The sequence below is a fragment of the Erpetoichthys calabaricus genome, chromosome 1 (genome assembly GCF_900747795.2).
Source record: "Erpetoichthys calabaricus chromosome 1, fErpCal1.3, whole genome shotgun sequence".
NCBI lineage: Eukaryota > Metazoa > Chordata > Cladistia > Polypteriformes > Polypteridae > Erpetoichthys > Erpetoichthys calabaricus.
The window spans coordinates 277,010,919-277,035,249 of record NC_041394.2 but is presented as its reverse complement, the minus strand read 5'-3'; the positions used below and the strand labels follow the sequence as shown (position 1 = coordinate 277,035,249).

At 35.6% G+C, this 24,331-nt stretch overlaps 1 protein-coding gene across 1 annotated transcript in view; it reads left to right on the top strand.

Annotated features, from left to right (window-relative positions):
- Nucleotides 1-19,828, top strand: part of LOC114662062 (ADP-ribosylation factor 4-like) — a 35,492-nt gene extending 15,664 nt beyond the window's left edge. Inside the window, exons 3-6 of the mRNA XM_028815379.2 lie at nt 445-554; nt 4,745-4,816; nt 10,027-10,152; nt 16,566-19,828. Coding sequence (XP_028671212.1) covers nt 445-554; nt 4,745-4,816; nt 10,027-10,152; nt 16,566-16,652 — 395 coding nt within the window. The 3' untranslated portion in view covers nt 16,653-19,828. The remainder of the gene's footprint in view (nt 1-444; nt 555-4,744; nt 4,817-10,026; nt 10,153-16,565) is intronic.
- The last annotated feature ends 4,503 nt before the right edge of the window (nt 19,829-24,331 follow it).

The window sequence follows — 24,331 nt, the reverse complement described above, 5'->3', positions numbered from 1 at the left end:
ATAATACATTAATGTGGCATGGCACCAGCTCCATCAGGTGGCCTGTTGTTGGCTCTCGGAAAAAGAGAAGTTGTCTTGCAGTTGTGTAAGTTGACATTCTCTGTTGATGAGATCAGAGACTGCAGTTGCCAAGCCTAAATTAGCCTAATGTGACATTCGCTAAGGAGCAGGTAATGTGTAGGAGGTGCTCATCTAACAGACATGTTGCATCTCTTCTTTTGAAACAATGAGCGTATGTGTTAAATATTAGTTCGATAATATTTTTGTCATTAACTTAGTGATCTTTCCCCCCTATAGAAGACAACCTAATTTTTAAAATTAGTTTTTGTGTTGCTCATATTGATTTTGTATTTTTTATAAATGAAAGCCATAAGAAGACTGCTTTTATGCACATATTAGCATATGATAATTTTTTTTTCTTACAAAATGTTATTTTGTTTCCAGGTTTTAATGTAGAAACTGTGGAGTATAAGAATATTTGCTTCACAGTTTGGGATGTTGGTGGTCAGGACAAAATTCGACCCCTTTGGAGACATTATTTTCAAAATACACAGGTAAAACAAAGCATGAATATTAATGTGAAAATTTAGGTTACATGTTCAGTAAATTTGATGCATAGTGGTAAACAACTGTAGCGCAACACGGTTGCTAGAATTTTTCACAATTAAGCTGTAAGTTTAATAACAGTACCATAAATCAGATGGCACCATATACAATATATTATCCCAATATTATAAGCTACTGCAGTAAATGGCATGAATATGCACTAAATACAGAAAGCAGTAGGATAACATTTAGATTTTTTTAACAGTACTCCTTGTCTCATTAGTGCTATATAACAGTTGGTGATACTTAAGTGTAAAATCCAGCATATCCATTAATTTTTTTATACTATATAAATTTAAAGGTCTTGGAACAGTGGGAACATTCACATATAATTAATGTAATACCTTCCAGTTACCTTCATTATTAAATTTAATAGTTTTTCACTAAATATCATATTTATCAGGGGAGGTACTTATTATTTAAACAATCTGACAGTTGTACCCAATGCTGCTAGGATAGGCTTTAATCCCTTCCTGAATATCTATGTATATTTTTTTGTTTCTTTAGTTAGATTCTGCAAAAGTCGGGGGGTTGTTAGTTGATTAAAGAAATAATTATGTACTTTAAAGTTGACAGTGTTCCAGTTTGACTTTACTAATGCTATATTAACATTAATATGTTTGATAGATAATACACATTTTTATTCTGTGTTCTACAGTTGTACTAATTCTCTTACTATAATCTTAATTAGCATTGTAGACTTTAAAAGTACTGGGTATCCTTACATACATAGACTGTTGAGATTTTTGTCTGTTATTAATCAGCAACTTTACTGTTGTTCATCTACTAGCTTTTTATCTTGATTCTGGCTTATATTAATAACAGGAATAATAGTGCACGATGGCCTATTTCTCTTTTCTAAATGGGAAATGTGCTGTTTTAAGTAGTGCTTTAGGTTTTGGCAATACTATATATGGGCTAAATTATTTGTCATTTGTTGATAATTTTGACAATATACAGGTGCTGGTCATAAAATTAGAATATCATGACAAAGTTGATTTATTTCAGTAATTCAATTCAAAAAGTGAAACTTGTATATTAGATTCATTCATTGCACACAGACTGATGTATTTCAAATGTTTATTTCTTTTAATGTTAGATGATTATAACTGACAACTAATGAAAGTCCCAAATTCAGTATCTCGGAAAATTAGAATATCAATTAAGACCAATGCAGAAAAAAGGATTTTTAGAAATATTGGCCAACTGAAGGTATGAACATGAAAAGTATGTGCAGTCAATATTTAGTTGGGGCTCCTTTGGCTTAGATTACTGCAGCAATGCGGCGTGGCATGGAGTCGATCAGTCTGTGGCACTGCTCAGGTGTTATGAGAGCCCATGTTGCTCAGATAGTGGCCTTCAGCTCTTCTGAATTGTTGGGTCTGGCGTATTGCATCTTCCTCTTCACAATACCCCATAGGTTTTCTGTGGGGTTAAGGTCAGGCAAGTTTGCTGGCCAATCAAGAACAGGGATACCATGGTCCTTAAACCAGGTACTGGTAGCTTTGGCACTGTGTGCAGGTGCTGTTGGAAAATGAATTCTGCATCTCCATAAAGTTCGTCAACAGCAGGAAGCATGAAGTGCTCTAAAACTTCCTGGTAGACGGCTGCGTTGACCTTGGACCTCAGAAAACACTATGGACCAACACCAGCAGATGACATGGCACCCCAAACCATCACTGACTGTGGAAACTTTACACTGGACCTCATGCAGCGTGGATTCTGTGCCTCTCCTCTCTTCCTCCAGACTCTGGGACCTTGATTTCCAAAGGAAATGCAAAATTTACTTTCATCAGAGAACATAACTTTGGACCACTCAGCAGCAGTCCAAAGGCGAGACGCTTCTGACGCTGTCTCTTGTTCAAGAGTGGCTTGACACAAGGAATGCGACAGCTGAAACCCATGTCTTGCATACGTCTGTGCATGGTGGTTCTTGAAGCACTGACTCCAGCTGCAGTCCACTCTTTGTGAATCTCCCCCACATTTTTGAATGGGTTTTGTTTCACAATCCTCTCCAGGGTGCGGTTATCGCTATTGCTTGTACACTTTTTTCTACCACATCTTGTCCTTCCCTTCGTCTCTCTATTAATGTGCTTGGACACAGAGCTCTGTGAACAGCCAGCCTCTTTAGCAATGACCTTTTGTGTCTTGCCCTCCTTGTGCAAGGTGTCAATGGTCGTCTTTTGGACAACTGTCAAGTCAGCAGTCTTCCCCATGATTGTGTAGCCTACAGAACTAGACTGAGAGACCATTTAAAGGCTTTTGCAGGTGTTTTGAGTTAATTAGCTGATTAGAGTGTGGCACCAGGTGTCTTCAATATTGAACCTTTTCACAATATTCTAATTTTCCGAGATACTGAATTTGGGACTTTCATTAGTTGTCAGTTATAATCATCAACATTAAAAGAAATAAACATTTGAAATACATCAGTCTGTGTGTAATGAATGAATCTAATATACAAGTTTCACTTTTTGAATGGAATTACTGAAATAAATCAACTTTGTCATGATATTCTAATTTTATGACCAGCACCTGTATTTGTCAAGATATTTATGTTGTCAATTATTCCTAAACAGTTTCAAGTAAGAGACTGAACATTCATAAGCACATTCCCATCTGCTTTGTAATGGCTGTGAACAAAACAGTGGTGAGACCCAAATAAAAGAAACCAAACCAAAAAAATTTATATGAATTAAAACAGATGAAACAGTGTGCTGCAGACAGAATGTAAATGAAATTTTCACATTTTATTAAGTAGTGAACTATGCAAGCATGTTTTACAACAATATGCACATACACTATTAATTATGGTGTTTACCATACATGAATCATATACCTATTTAACAGATCTCCATCCATCTTTGGTAAATATCTTGTCCAATTTACCAGTAGCGGCTATTTATCCTGACTGTATTGAAAATTTTTGAGTGCCACAAAATTTCCACAAAATATTGGGAACTTTAATTTTCATAGACTTAAGAATTTAGCAACACCAAGTGCAAACAGGAAACAGTCCTGGACAGGTTCACCAGTTCACTCCAGAACTCACAAACACAAATGTCCACACTCGCCCATGCTGGACAAATTTAGAGTCAGCAGTCGGAAATAGCCTGCTAATTTATAATTATGACATTATGCATAGCCTTTACAGAGAGAGAATTCAGTAGGAGACTCAACTTTACTAAAAGATTATTTATTTTCTGAGAAAGACTCCATGGAAATAAATGATCCTGAAAATCTTATATTTTCATTTAATTATCCTCAAGACTTGGAAACCCCAAGAGAAAACAGACTAATTTTTTTATAAGCCATCTAGCAAAACAAATTGGCAAATAGTCTAATAGATATGTTTTGCTAGCAACTTTAGGAGCATCATTGATAGAGTTGAATGGTCACATTCACAGATTTTATACAAATTTGGATTTAGATCTAATATATTTGAATGTATAAAACCATTGTATACCAACACATAAACTTTAATTTATGTGTATATATAAATTCTGATATTTTTTTGTATTTGCTTATTCTTTCACTGTTTTTCTTTTTCTTTGGCAACTTAACATATTGCCAACAAATTGGTTAAAACAGCACTGTGGGGTTTTGCTTTGGAAGGAGATGAGCAAGAAATCTCATTAGGCAGATAACAAGGATAGTTATGTTCTGAGCCATCCTTATCACTCGCATTCGTTCTACAAATACTTTCAGGAGTTTCAAGATTCAAAATTAATTTCAATAAAAGCATTTTACTTTTGGTCTGTGAATAACCTTAATTTCATCTTACACTTGACCAGTTTTATTTTGTTTTCTCAGCAGTTCTTACATGTAATATTCATATTTGCTCAATTATTATGCAAATACTGTACCTGTTCGCTTTCTCAACATGATACAATGTGATATCAACAAGTTTTTTTCAAAAATTGGGCACAATGTTAATTTAACCTATTTGAATTCTAAATAAATTATGAGGTATCTGATTTAGTTTAAATTAAATGTAGCACTGGACGGCTTACTGATTCGTTTTTTTTATGCATTGTAATGAAATCCTTAATGTATACTTGTATTCTTTTAACAGATTTTCAATAAACATATTGTTGAATACTATATTCTATTTGAGTTCTAATTTTTATACTTGTTGCAGGGCCTTATTTTTGTAGTTGACAGCAATGATAGAGAACGAGTTCAAGAATCTGCTGAAGAACTGCAGAAAATGGTAAGAACACAAGTATATGTTTTACCATTGTGCATATTTGCATACCTTGAAGTTTTTATGCTTCACAAATGTCTTTTTTTTTTGTCAAGACACTAAAAGTGAATAAGTTTGATTATTTAAACCTGACTTTCACATTATTACTTTCATGTTAATATTTCATTGATTGTAATGTCTATGCCTTAAATAAACATTTATTTATTTATTTATTTCCTATTTTTTGTTTTGAGTCAGTTTTTATATCCTCGATAGGAAAATTCCATTTGAAATAATAATTGAAACTGGTATGGAAAGAAGTACGCACTTTGCAGTTTTACCTTGGCTATGAGTCCTCTCATGCCCTGCCATTGGGATTCAAAAACTTGCCATATGTGCATTGTTGTAGTTTGATTATATTCATAATATACTGTGCATCTTCATGCTACATAGTAGAAGCAATAGTACCTGTTATCATGTCTGTTTTCTGGGTTTGTTTGGTGCAGTGTTCACCTACATGGTCAAAGCTATGAAACAATTCATATATACGAGGTAGTTGTGCCCGTCAAGGACGGGCTGCAGGCGACTTTTATCAGTGTTGCAGGGTAAAAGTCATTAAGTGCAAAATTATTTGTACCATGATTAAATTTAGTAATAAAATGTTTTTTGTTATTTGTGCCACACGACGAATCGGGATTCGAAACCAGGCGGACAGTAGGTGGTGTTAGGTCCTAACTTTGTTCCGGCATCCGCGTTCTTGTTCTCTTCTCTCAACAATTTCAACTTGAGTTGCGTTTGACCGACTTTCTTGTTGTCTTTGCCGTTCATGTTCACGTCTTTCAGCAACTTCAATTTCAGTGGCAGTAGAACGTTTTTGTTGCAATCGCAGACGGTCAATTTCGTGAACCAATTGTGTTTGTTCTTCCGTGCGGTTGCTTCTGTAAGCTGCAACTCGTTGGCGTTCATTTTGTCTCTGCTGCGAGATTTGAACACTCTTTGCTGCTTGTCGTACTGCACGTCGCTATTTATTCCACAGTTTTTGTTCTTCAGTAAAAATTCTTTTTGGTTTCTTCGTTTTTGGCAATTCTTGAGGTGTAGTTTGAGCACTTGAAATATCCAAAATCTTATTTCTTTTTGCATTTTCGTCTTCTTCAGTCGAGTGACTTCCTTCAGCTTTTCTTTTAATCCGATTGGTCACTCGCTTCCCAGTGCTTCGTTCAGCCAATCAAAACACTGATGTAAATGTACCAACCAACCAACCAACAGACAGACATGCTGAAATATATATATATATATATATATATATATATATATATATATATATATATATATATATATATATATAAACTGTGTTTAGTTTTCATTCAAGCACCCCACAGCTTCCTTATGAAATATGCTTACTTGCATTGTTGGGTAATGAGTTTTCAGATTGATATTTAAGAATAACCAATCAGCAAAAGTCAATACTGAGACATTCAGCACTTTAATTTGATTTTCTACTACTACATCTAAATGTGAAATAAATTACAGGTAATGGTAGCTCTGTTGTTTGCAAATGGTTGAATTTTGTGAAAAGGGCTTCTTGGCATTAGCTGTAATATGCCCTCTAGCCTCCCTGGCAAAACGAGTCTTCTGCTAAGCAATGTTTCACATATTGTTCACTGTTCCACTGCATAGCTTAAGAGTGGACAAGCAGCAGGTGGACTGGGAACACATGCAGTGACTTACTGTGTTGCTAAACGTAATAATTCTGTACTTTAATCTAAAAAAAATTTTTCTTTGGCAGTACTCGGATAACTCTACTAACCACTAATTCCTACCAGAACTGAGAAATCTGTGCGTCTTAAGCCCTCATTTATCCATTTACGCTCTTTGTGTTGAATTAAACTAGCAGCCTTAATAGATTTCTTTTGTGTAAATTATGTTTGTGTATCAGTTAATGGGTTAAACTGCATACTGGACATTTTGTTTTCACTTTGAGTCTGTATTTTGATTGTGTATTTTGTGTTGTAGTTGAATTGAACTTCTCAATTACAATAATTGTATATTCAATGTATAGCACATTCATTTTGCATTTTCATTTATAAATGTTTTTCTGGTGGCCTTCAAATCTGTTTAGATTATTGATGAAGCCAAATCTACTATTCCTATTACTTTGTGATTTGAGGTTAGTCATAGGATTATAAAATATCCAATTAATGAAATAAAAATCTGTATTTTTTTACAGTGCCAGATTTTAATAGGGAGATATTACTTTCCTGTTCATTGGGATTGAAAGTAAAAGTTTCGCTGAGTAAGTAAAATGGCTCAGCTTCCACTGAAATGTCTCTGGCTTGCTCAGAATTTGAAGTGCTCCTTTCTTCTATGGTGCTGGTCATGTAAAGTACCCGTCTATACCATAGAAAGAAAATAATTGAAGAAGCTGTTAAGAACACAGGATATTTCGTATTATTTTGACATATTTTTTCAGGGTTTGGACTCTGTACCATAAATGTGTGTGTGTGTATATGTGTATATATATATATCTTAATTACTGGTTGTTATTTATCCTTAAAAAAAGACCAGCTTGGTCATACTCCCCAAGTAAATTTACCTCACTTCATTATTAGCACTGTAAGCATTCACTTGGGCAAATAAGAGGGTGTTGGAAATGTTCTTCATCCTAATGCTCGTTAGCAGAGTGTGTCTTGTTTTTGTGGCAGTTACCTTATATGGTTGACAGTCAATAGGTTAAATGAAGAAGTGCAGTTTTTTGCTGAGATCAAGAAATTTTATTTCCTGGGCCTAATTACAAATGTTCACGTAGACCCCAAACAGGTTTGTACAGGCCAGAAATTTTCTGTGATTGATTGAAGACATACCCAGCAACTTTTCAAGTTTGTCTATTGAAATGTAAACACATACCCTTAAAATGCAAGTTGCCATTAAGGCCACATGTTTACATTTTTCTGTGCTGCTAGTAGGTACAAGTAAGGAAAGGAATACAAACACATTAATTAAAATTGTAGTTACCCATCCTATTGTATGATGGTTGAATTATTTACATCAGTGGGGCTCAGAGTCCAGGTGCATCTTGATACTAGTGATAGAGTTGTTTGTGCTCAGCTTATGTGAATGTAAATGAGTGAGAAATGATTCATTTTCTATTTTGGCTTAATTCTCCATTATAAAGTACAGACCTGTTTCCTTTTGTTAGATATTCTACCAAGTAACCAGGTCATCAGTAGCTATTTTAGATTCTTGTGTTAAAAATATACAGACTGACATATTAAAGCAATATTATGACTGCTTGATAGAAAAGATGTAAAATTAATACTAACTGAAGAACCTAAAAAAAAAAAAAAATACAGTGCGCAAAAAAGAGGCACAGAAGTAAGGCAGAAAATGGAACAACTGTTGTGGGTGATGCTGTTCTACAGTCCTGTGTGGCCAGTGAGAAAATTTGACTTTTCTTGAGTCAATGATAAAGCACCAAAGCTGGTGGTGGTTAATGTACCTGAAGGCCAGGATTTATTTGGTAGAACAGATAATATGCACACACAGGAAACTCCCTCTTTTGTATGATGCAATTTGTATTTATTAGTATGTTGATGAGATTATGCAATCAGCCAAGAAGCAGCCTTATGAAAGAGTTTAATAATAAAATGGTAGAAACAGATTGGACTTGAAAAAAGGCACAACATATAGTTAATTCTTTATGCAAAGTAGAGGTACCATAGAATGAAAAAGAAGCATTGTAACTTGCAAAGAACCACTCTACCTACTTGAAGAAAATGACTGTTTCATCACTTCATAGTGAGACATTTTTTTTCCACTCCTCTTTCTGCTCTCTGCTTAAAGTTGCTCAAGAGCATCTAGTACTATATAATCCATCTGAAAAAATGTCCTGTGTAGTACTTTTTTTTTTTTTTTTTCACTTACAAATGGATGTTTTTCAACTATTTTTATTGATGACCGAAGCAATCAACCTTAAAAGAAAAATAAAATCTAGGTCACTGCAGTCCTTCATTTAACTTTTGTAAATTTGTTTTTATTATCAGTTGGCAGGGATTCTTAAACCTCCTTAGCGTTGGACTACCTTGAGCTATGAAAATAGTGTTAAAAGTGTTAGTTCCGCGTGTCACTCAGGCAAGTGAATAGACGCGTCTTGCTTAAGCGTTAGGCCCTTGCATTACTGTCCTCACAGGTGGTGCAGTGGTAGTGCTGCTGCTTTGCAGTAAGGAGACTGTGGAAGATTGTGGGTTCGCTTCCCGGTTCCTCCCTGTGTGGATAGCGCTTTGAGTACTGAGAAAAGCGCTATATAAATGTAATGAATTATTATTATTATTACTCGGGTTGTAAAAGCGCCAACAGCGTTAGTCCTGAGCACACTACTCAGTCAGTGGTATAGGCCTATCTTATGTAAGCGTCAGGCCAGAGTGTGACCTGGGCAACAGTGTAGACGCATCATCTTCTAGCCTCATAATGGTGTCTTGTGTAATACATTTTTCAGCAGCCCATGTGTTGCACGCTCTTTACAGTGATAAGAACAGTGATATTGAGGAGCTTCTCATCAGAAATTATGATGAATCTGAAAATGACGCTCACGTTTTAGTTTGTTGACCCTGCTTCAAATAAACCAGCATCACTTTGTTTTGATTTTGTGGGGCAGTTAGGAATAAAAATGAAGGTTGACAGCTGAGATCCAATTACTACTTGAAGTTTTCTTGATGATGACATGATCGAAAGAATTGTTGTTGAGACTGTTTTGCTGAACAGTGTTTGGCACATGACCATACACCAAAGCACTTTTTAAATTTATATATACCACACAAAAGACATATTTTGACTGTATATATGGTATTGGCATCATCATTAATTTCGTATTATTGTTGTTCATCATTATTATTTGTGTCATTATTATACTTTTTACATATCTGACTTTGTACTTTTAGTATTTTGCATGTTTTACTGTAGACAGTTGAGATTTAATAAATGCAATGTTTTTTTACATGTTGTTTTGAGAAAAAATGCAACACTAAAGAGGTTAAAAGAATCTCATTCTGAAGTAGCTAGCACCCCCTTCTGGCTACAGAAACTTGTTAAGTCAAGCATCTTGATATTATTAATCACGTGCTGCATGTAGGATTGAAAAAGGAAAAAAAAAAATTATAGTGGGCAATTCTGTGAAAATATTTCCTAAAGTAGCTGTGCCAGGGTTTGCCTCTTGGTTTATAAAACATATTTTTTTTCTTTAGCTCCAAGAAGATGAATTGCGAGATGCGGTGTTATTGATATTTGCCAATAAACAAGACTTGCCAAATGCCATGGCAGTAAGTGAGTTGACAGATAAATTGGGTCTTCAAACTCTTCGTCATAGAACTGTGAGTATATTTTTTATTTTTGTTTTTATTAATATATCTATAAATGTCCTTTAAAATATACAGTGGTGTGAAAAACTATTTGCCCCCTTCCTGATTTCTTATTCTTTTGCATGTTTGTCACACAAAATGTTTCTGATCATCAAACACATTTAACCATTAGTCAAATATAACACAAGTAAACACAAAATGCAGTTTGTAAATGGTGGTTTTTATTATTTAGGGAGAAAAAAAAATCCAAACCTACATGGCCCTGTGTGAAAAAGTAATTGCCCCCTGAACCTAATAACTGGTTGGGCCACCCTTAGCAGCAATAACTGCAATCAAGCGTTTGCGATAACTTGCAATGAGTCTTTTACAGCGCTCTGGAGGAATTTTGGCCCACTCATCTTTGCAAAAATGTTGTAATTCAGCTTTATTTGAGGGTTTTCTAGCATGAACCGCCTTTTTAAGGTCATGCCATAGCATCTCAATTGGATTCAGGTCAGGACTTTGACTAGGCCACTCCAAAGTCTTCATTTTGTTTTTCTTCAGCCATTCAGAGGTGGATTTGCTGGTGTGTTTTGGGTCATTGTCCTGTTGCAGCACCCAAGATCGCTTCAGCTTGAGTTGACGAACAGATGGCCGGACATTCTCCTTCAGGATTTTTTGGTAGACAGTAGAATTCATGGTTCCATCTATCACAGCAAGCCTTCCAGGTCCTGAAGCAGCAAAACAACCCCAGACCATCACACTACCACCACCATATTTTACTGTTGGTATGATGTTCTTTTTCTGAAATGCTGTGTTCCTTTTACGCCAGATGTAACGGGACATTTGCCTTCCAAAAAGTTCAACTTTTGACTCATCAGTCCACAAGGTATTTTCCCAAAAGTCTTGGCAATCATTGAGATGTTTCTTAGCAAAATTGAGATGAGCCCTAATGTTCTTTTTGCTTAACAGTGGTTTGCGTCTTGGAAATCTGCCATGCAGGCCATTTTTGCCCAGTCTCTTTCTTATGGTGGAGTCGTGAACACTGACCTTAATTGAGGCAAGTGAGGCCTGCAGTTCTTTAGACGTTGTCCTTGGGTCTTTTGTGACCTCTCGGATGAGTCGTCTCTGCGCTCTTGGGGTAATTTTGGTCGGCCGGCCACTCCTGGGAAGGTTCACCACTGTTCCATGTTTTTGCCATTTGTGGATAATGGCTCTCACTGTGGTTCGCTGGAGTCCCAAAGCTTTAGAAATGGCTTTATAACCTTTACCAGACTGATAGATCTCAATTACTTCTGTTCTCATTTGTTCCTGAATTTCTTTGGATCTTGGCATGATGTCTAGCTTTTGAGGTGCTTTTGGTCTACTTCTCTGTGTCAGGCAGCTCCTATTTAAGTGATTTCTTGATTGAAACAGGTGTGGCAGTAATCAGGCCTGGGGGTGGCTACGGAAATTGAACTCAGGTGTGATACACCACAGTTAGGTTATTTTCTAACAAGGGGGCAATTACTTTTTCACACAGGGCCATGTAGGTTTGGATTTTTTTTCTCCCTAAATAATAAAAACCATCATTTAAAAACTGCATTTTGTGTTTACTTGTGTTATATTTGACTAATGGTTAAATGTGTTTGATGATCAGAAACATTTTGTGTGACAAACATGCAAAAGAATAAGAAATCAGGAAGGGGGCAAATAGTTTTTCACACCACTGTACATCTTCTCCAAATTGTCATACATAACATGCTTTGTTGTAGTATCTTTTTATACTTAGGTACTTTTAGCACTATCTTAATTTTTTTTATTTTTTTTTTTAAACATTGAGTGACACTCTTAACTTTTATAAATTTGACAGCTGTTTTAGATTGTTTAGCTAAACTAGACAAAACATCATTGGAGAAAGAGAGGGTGTGGAATTAACTGTAATCATCAATGATTCCAGTCTGACAGTGCTCTTGCTTTCTTTCTTTGAGTCATAATAACTGTTTGGTCTGCAGAAATGGACCAGGTTCCCAAAAGTTTTCTGCAAGACTCTGGTTGATAGATTACAATTTATTTAATGAACTGCCACTGTTTTTTTTCTTCACTTTTTTACTGTGTGATCTTTTATTTAAAATGATTAATCTGCAAAGTTACTATCTTCTTTTGTTACGACACTCATGGATTGAAAAAATACGAATGGTTATCAATATTATGACACTCAAAATAAAGGAATACATTTTTTTTGTAGTGCTGTCATCCTTGAAGAACCACTTCATATGTGGTTTCACTATGCAACAGTTAGGAGAAAGTTCTTCATTGAATTCACAGTCATGGAAATAATGGGTTTCTTAGAATAAATATACGCAGATCCTTTTCTTTGTTTTCGTATTCAACCCTGTGATGGTGATGACAAAGAGCTATATATTTGCACTTTATAATTCACTCAGAAATGTTTTTAACTTTGGTTCTTATTTTATGGGCCCACTTATTCCAGTTAAGGGCAAAAGGAAGAGTCAGTATGGTAGAATCAAACACCGAAAGGGGGATGTGTAGGATTGGTAAAGTAGGTCATTACAAAATACTCTGGCAGTCAAGCTTTTGGTTAGTCCCTTCTAGTAGTCCAGTACTGAATGGACACTGAAATCTGGTTCTATGATGTGCATCTATTCACTTACCTATTATTTATTTTTAAATATGTTATAGTCCTGTGTTGTATATTGCACCTCTGTCCTATGGGATGTTATTTCATGCCACTACTGTAAATGTTTCAATACTGTGTACAGATGGTATGAGAATAAATCCACTTGATTTGAATTGACTTGATTTGACAATAATTTAACTCTGAAGAACACTATTAGTTAGGATATGAATATCTTAAGACAAATTGCATCATACATGGATAAGCAGTCTGCAAACAAAAGCCATGCTGCCATGTAGTTCTGAGCACATAATGCAGAATAGCAGTTTCTCGTAACACAATGCATGCTTAGATGCCATGTGTTAAAAGCTTCCATAACTTCACTGTTTGTTGTGAATGCTGACTCCTTTCAAAGTATTCACTGATCGGGGGAAACTCCTGTTGGCCTCTATGCACTTCTGCTAACTATGGAGAACTGAACCTGTTAGCACCACCACAGGTGCATCAGAAGAACAGACTTGTTTATTGGAGAAAGATAAAATGTAATAACATATTCTAAGGGCCTAGTGAAACTGATGACTACAGTTCTCCCTTTTAAAGGTCCCAGGAAATGCCCCAAACTGGAAACTGTTCAAGTTGAATAATGCTAGTTAGTATCTCTATCAGTAATCATTGTGAAATTCTTCATAATCACTGAGATGATAATTAAAATAGGCAGCTCATTAGTTTCTTGTGCTAGTCTTGGCCCTATGTCCCAAATTATCCTAATTTAACACTAGAATTCCTGAAGCCTACAAACAAACTCAAGCCAAGGCTCCTTATCTGCATGTGAGGTTCCTGGAGTTGTATAGAGTAAATAATACAGTATATCGTTATTTAGAATACATGCATTTCATGTGTTTTCCGTGTTTACAAAGATGTAGGTAAGTGTAGGATGAAAGGAAATGTGAGAAATGCTGAACACATACCTAAAACAGAAACTTTTTCCATGTTATACTAATAATGATGAAAGGTGTATAATGTGTGAAGACTTTAGTCCAAATATCAAATAAACACGTGTGCTTTTAGTCAAGATTATAACCAAAGAAGAAAAAGCATTCGATTTACATGTGGCTGTCAATGAGTTAAAAACTCAAGCTCAAATGTCAATCGACAGGGAGTTTACACATATTATTGAATGGTGCAGAGGTAAGAACTGCAGCCTTATAACCTAAAGGTCCCGGGTTGAAGACCGGGCACTCCGCATTTTGAGTAGTAAGCTGCTATTATTATTATTATTATTTCTACAATATAATAAAAACATACATTTGATTTGAGTCTATAACACCCAGTGTAAATTTTGGCTACTTGTAAAAGTTGACACTTGTTTTTTTATTATTCAGTTTTATTCTCTCGGTGACATTCATGTGGTACAACGAACTTGCCTCTCCCCCTCTGAGTTGATGGCATTTATCTCCATTCTTTTCACAAGAGCAGCACTGTGGCTGATGCCTGCTCAGAACTGTTTGTTGTACTGGGAATCAAAGATGCTATCAGACCGGACAAAGGCAGAACCATAACAGACAGCTTCTTCACAGCGCTTTCGCTGACTAATAGATTTGCTGCACTGCAACGCAACTGTGCTTGGCACCATAAGTAAAATGGGACTTCCACCTGCAGCTAAAGTCACTTCAGTACACAAGCAATTTGCTACGCTAGTGTTTAGATCTGACATCACAGTGCTGACGGTGTATGTACCCAAAAGAAAGAAGCCTTTGATTTCAGTCTGTAACAGCCGGTGTAAATTTTTACAACCTGTTAAAGATATCGCTGAAGGGATATAACCAGACACACAAACGCTGGTGAATCATGTCTTCTTAGTGTCTTGTTGTCACTTTAATTTTTTGTTGTTCAGTTTTGTTCTTGAATAAAAGCACATTTGTTTCTTTAAACCTTTGCGAAAGTGTTAATTTTATATTTCAGTAACCACATGAATGAGATCGAATCTGTCTCTGCCTCTCTCGCACACGCACATCATTATTTCAAAACGCTATGCCAGGTCTTGCCTGTACTCCACGTTATGGTGCATGCTGGTTAAGAAAATGTCAGTGACAGCAAAAGTAGCCTATGGTCTGAGATTCAGTTCCTGACATGAAGTCTCCCTGTGCAGAGTTTGCATTTTCACCTCCTCTGTGCTCCAATTTCTTCATGGTGAGTGTGCCATGCTCCTGGCTTCTAATAATGCTGGGTTGGGTTAGGTTAGATGAAATTCCACATGGGATTGATTAATAAAGTTTAAGTGCAGTTTTACAGCACCCCTGAACAAGGTATGTGGATTTGAACATTAATGGAATAATAATGGAGGAAGCCTGTTTAAATTTTTGTGAGTAATAAAAATCGGTCTTACAGAAGAGATGACTAAAGCTCATGTGAGCAACTTTTCCAGCAATTTTCAGTCGTAGCTTTCATTTACGTAATCTTAGTGAGTCAGAGGCAGTCATCAACAAACTTCTGTGAAGCCAGTCGGCTAACATGACAACCAGCGACTCACTATGGTAACATCTAACAGGTCTGGTTCTGCCTTTAGTCAGAGGGCCATGCTATGTGTGCAGGAGAGCTGTCAACAAATAAATGCTCATCTGAAAGTACAATGCAAATGTAGTAACAAGGAGTAAGGAGTATGAGTGGTTTGAACCTCACTGATAGAAGAGAAGCTTGTCTGACTCATGTCTTGTGTTTTACATAGTAAAACAGAATAGGAAAAAAAGAAAGGGTCAAGACTGCAGCTGCACTCACTGCATGTATTAACACTTTGTTCATTGCGAGCTCCATCAGACAGCATGCTATTAGATGTCAGAAAATGGGGCATGCACGACTGTGCTGAAAGATCAGTGCTTGATTGGTAATTCAGTCATGGGCTTTGACTTGCAGTTGTGAAATTTGACATGGTTTTGCAACGAGATCAGTGACTGCGTTTAGCAAACCTAACTCACACCCCATGAAAAAAAGTTGCATAGTGTGACATCGGCTTAACTGATTAATTTTAATTATAGGTAATTTCTAAAATGTCTGTCCTCAAAACTCTGCACAGTAGTAGTTATGAAAAAAGCAGAGAAATACAGTTAAAGCATATAAGTTACATTATTGGTACATACATGTTTAGCTCATGCAGTAACATGGTCAAACAAAAGGAAAAGATCATTTGATCATGTGTGACCATGTCATATTTTTTGGTATTAACTATTTCACCTTAAAATGCTCGGAATAGCTCTGTATATTTCATCTCAGATTTTCAGTTGGATTGAGAAGGAAGTGCAGAAGCCAGATTCATGGTCACATGATTGACTGACTTTCCAGACTTTGTGTCTTTAGTTGTTGTTCCAGTGAACAGTTCCACTGTTTATGTTGCACTCAATAAAATTACAAAATGAAAATAATATTCTTGGACTTTTGTTGCTACAAGCAGTGTTTCTCTGATAACTAGTGTCTTTTTTCCTTTCAGTGTTTGTGTTCCAAAACCACTAGCTCAGAAATGTAAGCAGAGTTCAACTTTAAATGGAACTTTTTGTGGAGCAGAATGTCATTTAGTTTCCTCAGCTACCTTCCTATGCTTCATACCAGTGTCAAAAAGCCAATCTTAAGAATCTGTAGTTAAAAATTCTATATTTGATTGGTATAACTCTTTTATTATGCAAGCCTTACTGGTATTTTTTAACCAGCATGTGAGTTTTATTGAAGACTAGTAGAATTAGGATGTTAAATGTAATTTATTTGTCACACCTTTTTAATTACCCAATTCTTGTTTGTAGTTTTATTCCACTATTTTTTTTTCTTTCTTCTTTTTCTACAGTGGTACGTCCAAGCAACTTGTGCCACTCAAGGCACTGGCTTATACGAAGGACTGGACTGGTTGTCCAATGAGCTGTCAAAACGCTAAGAGAAGATGTGAAAGGACAATCCAGAATGAGAGAGAACGAGTGTGTCTGAAAATTTTACCAACATTTAAACCCTGTTTCAAATGTCATTGTCTGTCTGGTAGAACTTGAAGTTATGGACTTTAAATCTGCTTTTGAGATTTTTTTTTTCTTTTTGTTTTTTCTCCCCTTCATTTTTACCTTCATTGTAATAATGAAAGTCATGTTGTTTTTCCCCCATCATCCCTTCTTACACCCCTTATTCATTGCAGCAGAGTAAATTTTTCATTTGCATGTTTTTAAATAAAATGGATAAAAAGTTTAAAAAAAAAAAAATAAAAAAATAAGAAAAAGCAGTGTGGCATTATCAAATTTGCAGTCATTAGCTCAGTGGAATGTATTGGATGCCGACATAGACATAAAGCCCTAAATAGCATATATTCATACATATGTGTGTGAAGTTTTTTTATTTATATATACATATATTTAGAAAAATAAACCCCAAGAGATCTTATGATTTTTGTAAATTCTTCTACTTCAGTTTGAAACACTGCATGTAAACATTTTCATGATCAAGTTATTATTGCTAATGGATTAAAACAAATCACTCTGCTCTGAACCAATTTAGTGAGAATATGGTTTCACATAGTCTTTATTTAATGCACTGTAAATATTATTTGATAGTTAGGACCAGTCATATTGTTCCAAATCAAGTCCAAAAAGACTAAGTTATCAGTTATTTTGATTAAAGGTGCTGTAGTAGAAGAAAATGGTGGTATAGGCTATAACCAGGATTTTGACATTTTAGAAATTGCTTAAATTACTGGAATATTTAATATAGATTTATAAATAGAAAATCAGTATAAGTCAATGGCCAGTGCTGAGTATTTATGTAACATTTTTATTTGCAGCAATGTTTGCTTTACAACACCTTGAAATAGTCACGTAGCCATTAATTGAGTGAACCATACCGTAAAGTTTGTCTGAACTAGTGTGAAAGTGTGTTTGTTTTATTTTTATTTTTTTAAATAAATATATCCAGCAAGCATTGCAAAAATCAAGCCTCAATGAGCTTACATAGCTGTAAATGTTGTTTTTGAGGCTGAATGATAAAACTAATATATAACAACTGATAGCAACCATGTGCCCCCAAAGCCATACGATAACATGGCAAAGCCCTGTAACTAAAATATGATTACTGATTTTAGAGTATTTTTAGTTTTTCTTGAATTGTTTTTTTCTTTTTATCCCGTCTGTTCAAATTCAGAGTTTATAGCAGAGGCACATTAATAATGCAGCAATATAAATGTGGTACAAGAAGAAACTGAGCCGTATTTATGTATAAAAAGTAAAGGAGATCAATGATAATCTTGTGTCCTGAGAAGCAAGAAAATGTACTTTCCTGTCCCATCACTATATACTGAAAGAATCGTCATTTGCTTTTCCTTATATTTAAAACCAAGTCTACTTTATCAGAAATTTAACTTTTTCAAATACATGTTAAATTGCTGTAACTTTAGTTTTTCTCCCAGACTTAAACACATTTTTTGGAACCATCTTTTGAGAATATGGATTTAGGTTGAAAGGGGTGATTAGAATGTTTTGTAGTAAAACATAGAAGATGGCAAACAGTTCAGTTTTCAGAATGTTTTGACACTTAAACACACACAACCTTGAGCAAATTAAATATGGAACAGGGATTTCTCAAAATGTATTGGGTTAGTCCTTATGTTTTCCTGACACAGTAACACTCCCTTCCATATGTAGAATTATTTCAAAGAAGACACTTATGTACCTTTGCGCCTTCTCATTTTTGAAACTTATTTAGGATATACAAAGAATAAACGTCAAGTTCTTTGTGAGTTCATGTAGCTTTACATCATATACGTGTTACTGAAATTGTGCATTAAGTAAAATGAGAAAGTCCTTAATTTTAGTTAAATGTAATTTTTTTTATTTTATTTATATTGTGAAACCTGCACTCTTTGACCTCGTATGTTCAAGTTAACAAGTGTTAGTAGTTCTGGTTGACCAGCTCAGAATGATCAGCAGTAGGAGCTATACCTTTGCCACCTTGCAGACATAGTGCTTATTTCAGAATATTTTAATCACAGTTTCCTTAAATTGACAGTATGTTACTGATAGAGCTATCATGACTTTTCAAAGAATATGCATGTAAGTTAATTTTTTTTTTTCTGTCTGTTTGGTTGTGGGGACTGTAAACAGTAGAATATGAGTAAATTGTTATATTAAAAAATCATTTGGACTAATTCTATGAAATGTTTCTGATTAGTTGTAAAGCACTTGACAGACCTACATAGACAGTGCGTAGAAGCAATTTAAAAGAGCCAGCTACAATATCTAGTGGCCATTCTGATCAAATATCTTGGTCTCACAAATCCAGTCAGTTGCACAATCTTTATGGTAGTGTACGTGAGGGATGTTGACACTCTGGTTTGTAGTTAAAATAAAGTGTGTTTTTTACTGGTAATATTTGAGTGTCTATGTACATATGTTTAAGTACTCATTTTAAAACTGTTTACAGTATTTACTTTTCTGGAATTATTACAACCATATTTGTCTTTCTTTCTCTCTCTCTGGACCAAAACTGTAATGTGTAAAAAGCTATGTTACGTGTTGATGGTTTCTCATTGATAATTTTGTCATTGTCCTATTGAAAATATCAACAAAATAGACCAGATTATTTTTTTACCCTTCACATACATTAAGGTATACAAGAAATCATCTATCTTCATTTATTGGTTCTTGGCCATGCAAATTAATTTTTTTTCAGCCGTAAGGTGAAGTTTTCAAAATATAAGGATTTTATATATGATTTAATTAACATTCTTAAGTGTACTCTAAAATAAGGGGCACTGGAATTAAACGTAGTTATGTCTAATTTGATTATGTTTGATTGCATTACAATAACCAGTTCATTCCACTATTTGTTTTATTTTGCACAACGTAAATGACCTACATTTACAAAAAAACAAATGTTGTTCAGTAATATTCATGTATTTCTCAGACAAAATATTGTACCTTTTCCTTGTTATTGTACTGTTTGGGCTTTGGATTTGGTTTTAATATGTGGATTAGTTGTTTTTCTTTTACAAAGAGAACATCATTGTTAAACATGTTTATGCTGTTTTATGGCCCACTGCTTTAAATCTTAATAAAAATAAAGACCTTTTCAGGAGTCGTTTTTTTTTTCTCTTAATTTTTATTAAATGATTAATGGCTTTTGATTAAATAATTTAAAGCCATTAAAGCTATTTCATGTTTTGGTGTTGTGATATTTTCAACAAAAGCCCTAAGAAGCTTGATTCAGATTGCCACTGCTAGACTTCGTTAATTTTCATTCTGCAGTTATTTCTGTTATCTTGGTTGTTCAGTGTAGTTATTATATTACAACAATTATTAATTTTAAAACAATCTTAAGTTAATATTAAACAAGCCATGCAAGCTGACTTTTTCATGGGAGTTGAAGTCTTCTTGCCAGCGCTGCCTCAGATTCATCATACAGTACTAATGGACCATACCTAAAGAGCCCTGAGAAAATCCTCCAAAACACAAAAACGATAAACTGGGAACAAGATGCAACTAGTCTCATGCTATTACCAATTTAGGATCTGTTCCAGAAAGCAAGATTAGATCATCGTAGACCTCAGAACAATTTCTGGCTAGTTTAGCGTGGTTTTGCAAAAGCAGGTTAGCTAGTGCCAGAATGCCGGATTTCAGTTGGCTCATACAGTCCTGAATAGGTTGATCCAGATTAACATGCATTTTTGGCAAAATTTACAAGCCCTTATGGGTCGCTTGCTGAACAGCCAATCAACTATGGTCCACGAGTCAGAGGTGACATTTACACTTCCATATTTTCATTTAAAAATGGAGTTGTTATACAAAAACAATCTCAATCCACCCTGCAGTTTTTGCATTGTTTACAAAAGGATCCCTATCCGTACCGAAATGCCTAAAAACACATAACATAATCCTTTTGCAGTGGGCAAGTATGCATTGGTGGCAAAATCCTTGAAGGGACTGTGTGTAGTGAAACATTTAGAGGCCTATGAAAACCGGATTCCCTTGTGCTTTATGTGCTATCAAAACTATCGGTGCACACAGGACTCTTGATAGTGTGTTCACAGCATAGAAACTAAAGACAGCTTAATGAGCCAGAGTGAATTGCCCCCAGGTCATGTTAATGTGCTTATTTCAGTATAAAGTAACAGTCTTTCAAACTGGTGATGGTTGTCTTGTTATTAAATAAAAACAAAGCAAAAGTTAAAAGCGACAGTAAGTTTAGCATCCTATTCATTTCCACAATAATTGATTATAAGCAATAGAGGAAATGTGTTGTGTGTCTGTAGCTTAGCCTTACTGCATTATGCTTTTGTGTCTCTGTCCTGCAGTATTCTTGTAAGCTCGGCTGCATTCTACAACTGTACCCTTTATTAAGCACTTTGTTATTAATTTTGTTGCTGAATGCACTTCTCTTTACTGAATAGATTAATTTTAGGTAATAAATGTTAATTGGAGGTTGTCAACCGTTACATTGATTTTCACAGGGCTATGAATTTTTCACTACAATGATCACGCCACTGACCTTTGGATTTATTGTAAAACTGTAGAGGCTGGTAAGTAATTTGCTTTTTACCCATGTATGCAGTAGTGATATTGTACAAAACTCGATGTGTACAGGTAAGCAGAACAACAAACTGCATAGAAAGCAACGTTTTAATACTTTGCTATGGTGGAAATTTTTTTTTTTTTTTTCCTGGAAAAGGTGACCTGTCAGGGAATTAGCCATTGTAATGAGCAAGATCAAATCAGGGAAGAGCCACAAAATAAGTACAAACCAATCGGAGTGTGATTAGAATATCTTTTTTGGAAAATACTGTTTTGTTTATGCCTGTCCACAGAAAAATGCTGGCATTATGTTTTCAGAAGTATACAGCTCTGGAGACTGTTTTTAAAAGTCTTTTTCAGAGGACAAAAATGATGGGATAATTGTGCACAACAAAGAAAATGTATTAGTGTGGACAGGGCCTGAGAAACTGTGGAAACAGCCTTCATGCCATCAAAGCTAGAGGGTGCTGATGGCAGTGCATGAAGATTATCGGCAAATCTGACAAAAGAGCAGCAGATAAGGAAACGGAAATGACGTGGAAGAATATCGCCAAAAGAATGAATGAACAATTCATCAATGAAATCCATGTAAACTTTATGTGGTAATTTGTTGCATTGTGCAAAATGTTCCTTACAATATTGCTCTCCTAGGAATGTCACATGCCTGTGCTGTTTTATTTTTAGCAATTTTATTGTTGAAAAAGTGTAAGTAAGCTAAATCAGCATAAATAGAGTGGTTCTAGTCATTACTAAAAGAGATCTCAAATGCTATCTTGTCTGCAGTGATGCCTGTATTGTCCTGTAATTACATGACAAAAAGAAACCAAAGGTTTATTACTTTCATAGACAAATCTGCTACACCGCATCCACTCTTTGAATGGCAGTTTACCCTGTTCAAACCTGATACCTTGAGTTTTAGATTTCAACATTTGTACAAAATTACTGTATGTGTGTGACATATTTTAAGCATGGATAAAAAGACATTTGATTGATATTTGTAGTAATAATTTGGTATATATACAATACTTGTGCTTCACCCATAAAAGCCATCAGCCAGATGAAGTACAGTACAATGCAGATGTCCTATTGTTGCCTTATTCCATTACAGAACCCCAAATCAGAACTGCATTGAGTATGGGAATCTGCTGAAGAGGAGAGTGTTTAGAGGTTTTTCTTTAAAAGGCGAGGGGCTATGTGGAAGTGATGAAGGAGGGCAACTAGTTCCACTGACAAGATTATCATGTTGCTTAATCTGTCAGATATGGTCTGATCTTGTGGACATTGTATAGAGTGAACATGCAAGAGTGAAAGATAGCTGGTCATTGATCAGCACCCCAAGGCTATGTAGTGACTTTGCAGCTGATAGCAATAGTGAGCCAAGCTAAACAGAGATGGGGTGCTGAACAGACAGACAAGCTTGGAAACAAGAAGGTATGTCTTTGCTAGGGTGAGCTGATGTTCCTTCATCCAGTTTGCAGTACTAGTGAGGCATACAGAGATTCTAGATGTTCCCTCCAGAGGGTCGCATGGATTTGACAGGTACAACTGTGTATCACAAGTATAGCACTGATAAGAAAAGTCATGAGCCTTGATAATAGGACCTAGTGAGGAGGTATACAGAACGAGAACTGAAATTAAGGCTAACAGAGAAACTAAAACTAAATAAAAATAAAAATTAGTGATATTTGAACGAACTAAAATTGAGTAAAAAAGAAAATACAAAACCGCAATAGCATTTCCCTTGAGTCTGGTTCAGTTGTGCAGGGGGGTTGTTTGTAGGTCGCCCTGAGATTTCAGTTATATTGCACCATTTACTATGTGGTGATCTTGTAACTTGGGCTTACTATAGTCACGTGCTGCAACTTCTGTAAAGGACTGTTGTTTGTTTGTTGAGCTCGTCGGGTTGTAGCAGTAAGCCCTTGTGGTTGACGATGCCGAGTTTTGCACAGATGTTTGTAGGCAGAAAGTGAGAAAGTAACGTGTGGAAATATTTTAATTACAGCGCAGATGATAATAAAAGCAAATGTGGCATGCGAAAATGAGAAAAGATTCATGGAGTTTCAGTGCAGGACCAGCTGGATCAGTACTTAGTGGAAGTCTAGCACTTCTCTGGCACTAGGACTGCACTTCATACAGGGACATGTGGTCTCACCTGTCATGAGAACTAAAAAAAAAAAAAAAAAAACTATTAATAACATAAAATATATTTGTCCACTGGCCTGTACTATAAATTTGTTTTCTGTATGATTCCAATAATTTTGATCATTTTTATAGTCAAAATCACTGAATTTGCACATTTCCTGATATATGAGGGCAATCCCAAAAGTAAGGTCTCCAAAGCGGTGGGGACGTAGAGAAACTGTTCGTACGGCTGTTGACCACACTGTTGTGATTGGTGTTTCCTCCACTCCCAAACAAGCATGCGCGGCTTCGCTGGGATGCTCAGTCTTGGCTTGGCAGCCCTTGAAAATGGAGCTCCCGTTAAACGCTACCGCCAAGTGTGAAGTTCGCGCAGTTACTCAATTTTTGAACGCAAAAGGCATTAAACCGGTTGAAATTCATCGCCAATTGCCGGAAGTGTATGGACAGTTGTGCATGGATGTCAAAAACATTCGCAAGTGGTGTAGAGAGTTTACAGCCAGTCGTACTGAAATTCACGACGAACAAAGGAGCGGGAGCCCGTCAATTTCTGACGAGACAGTCGCGAAGGTTGAGGAAAACATGCGTAAAGATCGGCGGATCACTCTGGATGCTCTCTGCACCCAATGACTACCACCTGTTCCCTAAGTTGAAAGAACATTTGTCCGGAAAGGCGATTCTGCTCCGACGAAGAGTTGAAAGATGAGGTTCAATGCTTCCTGAAGGACATGGTGGTGAGCTGGTATGACATGGGCATTCTAAAACTACCACAGCGTTTACAAAAATGCATCAACCGAAATGGCGATTATGTAGAAAAATAATTATTTAACCTTTAAAATGATGTTAATATTATAGAAAATAAATGGTTGTTTGTATTTCTAAAAAATAGGAGATCTTATTTTTGGGATTGCCCTCGTAAATACAAATACAA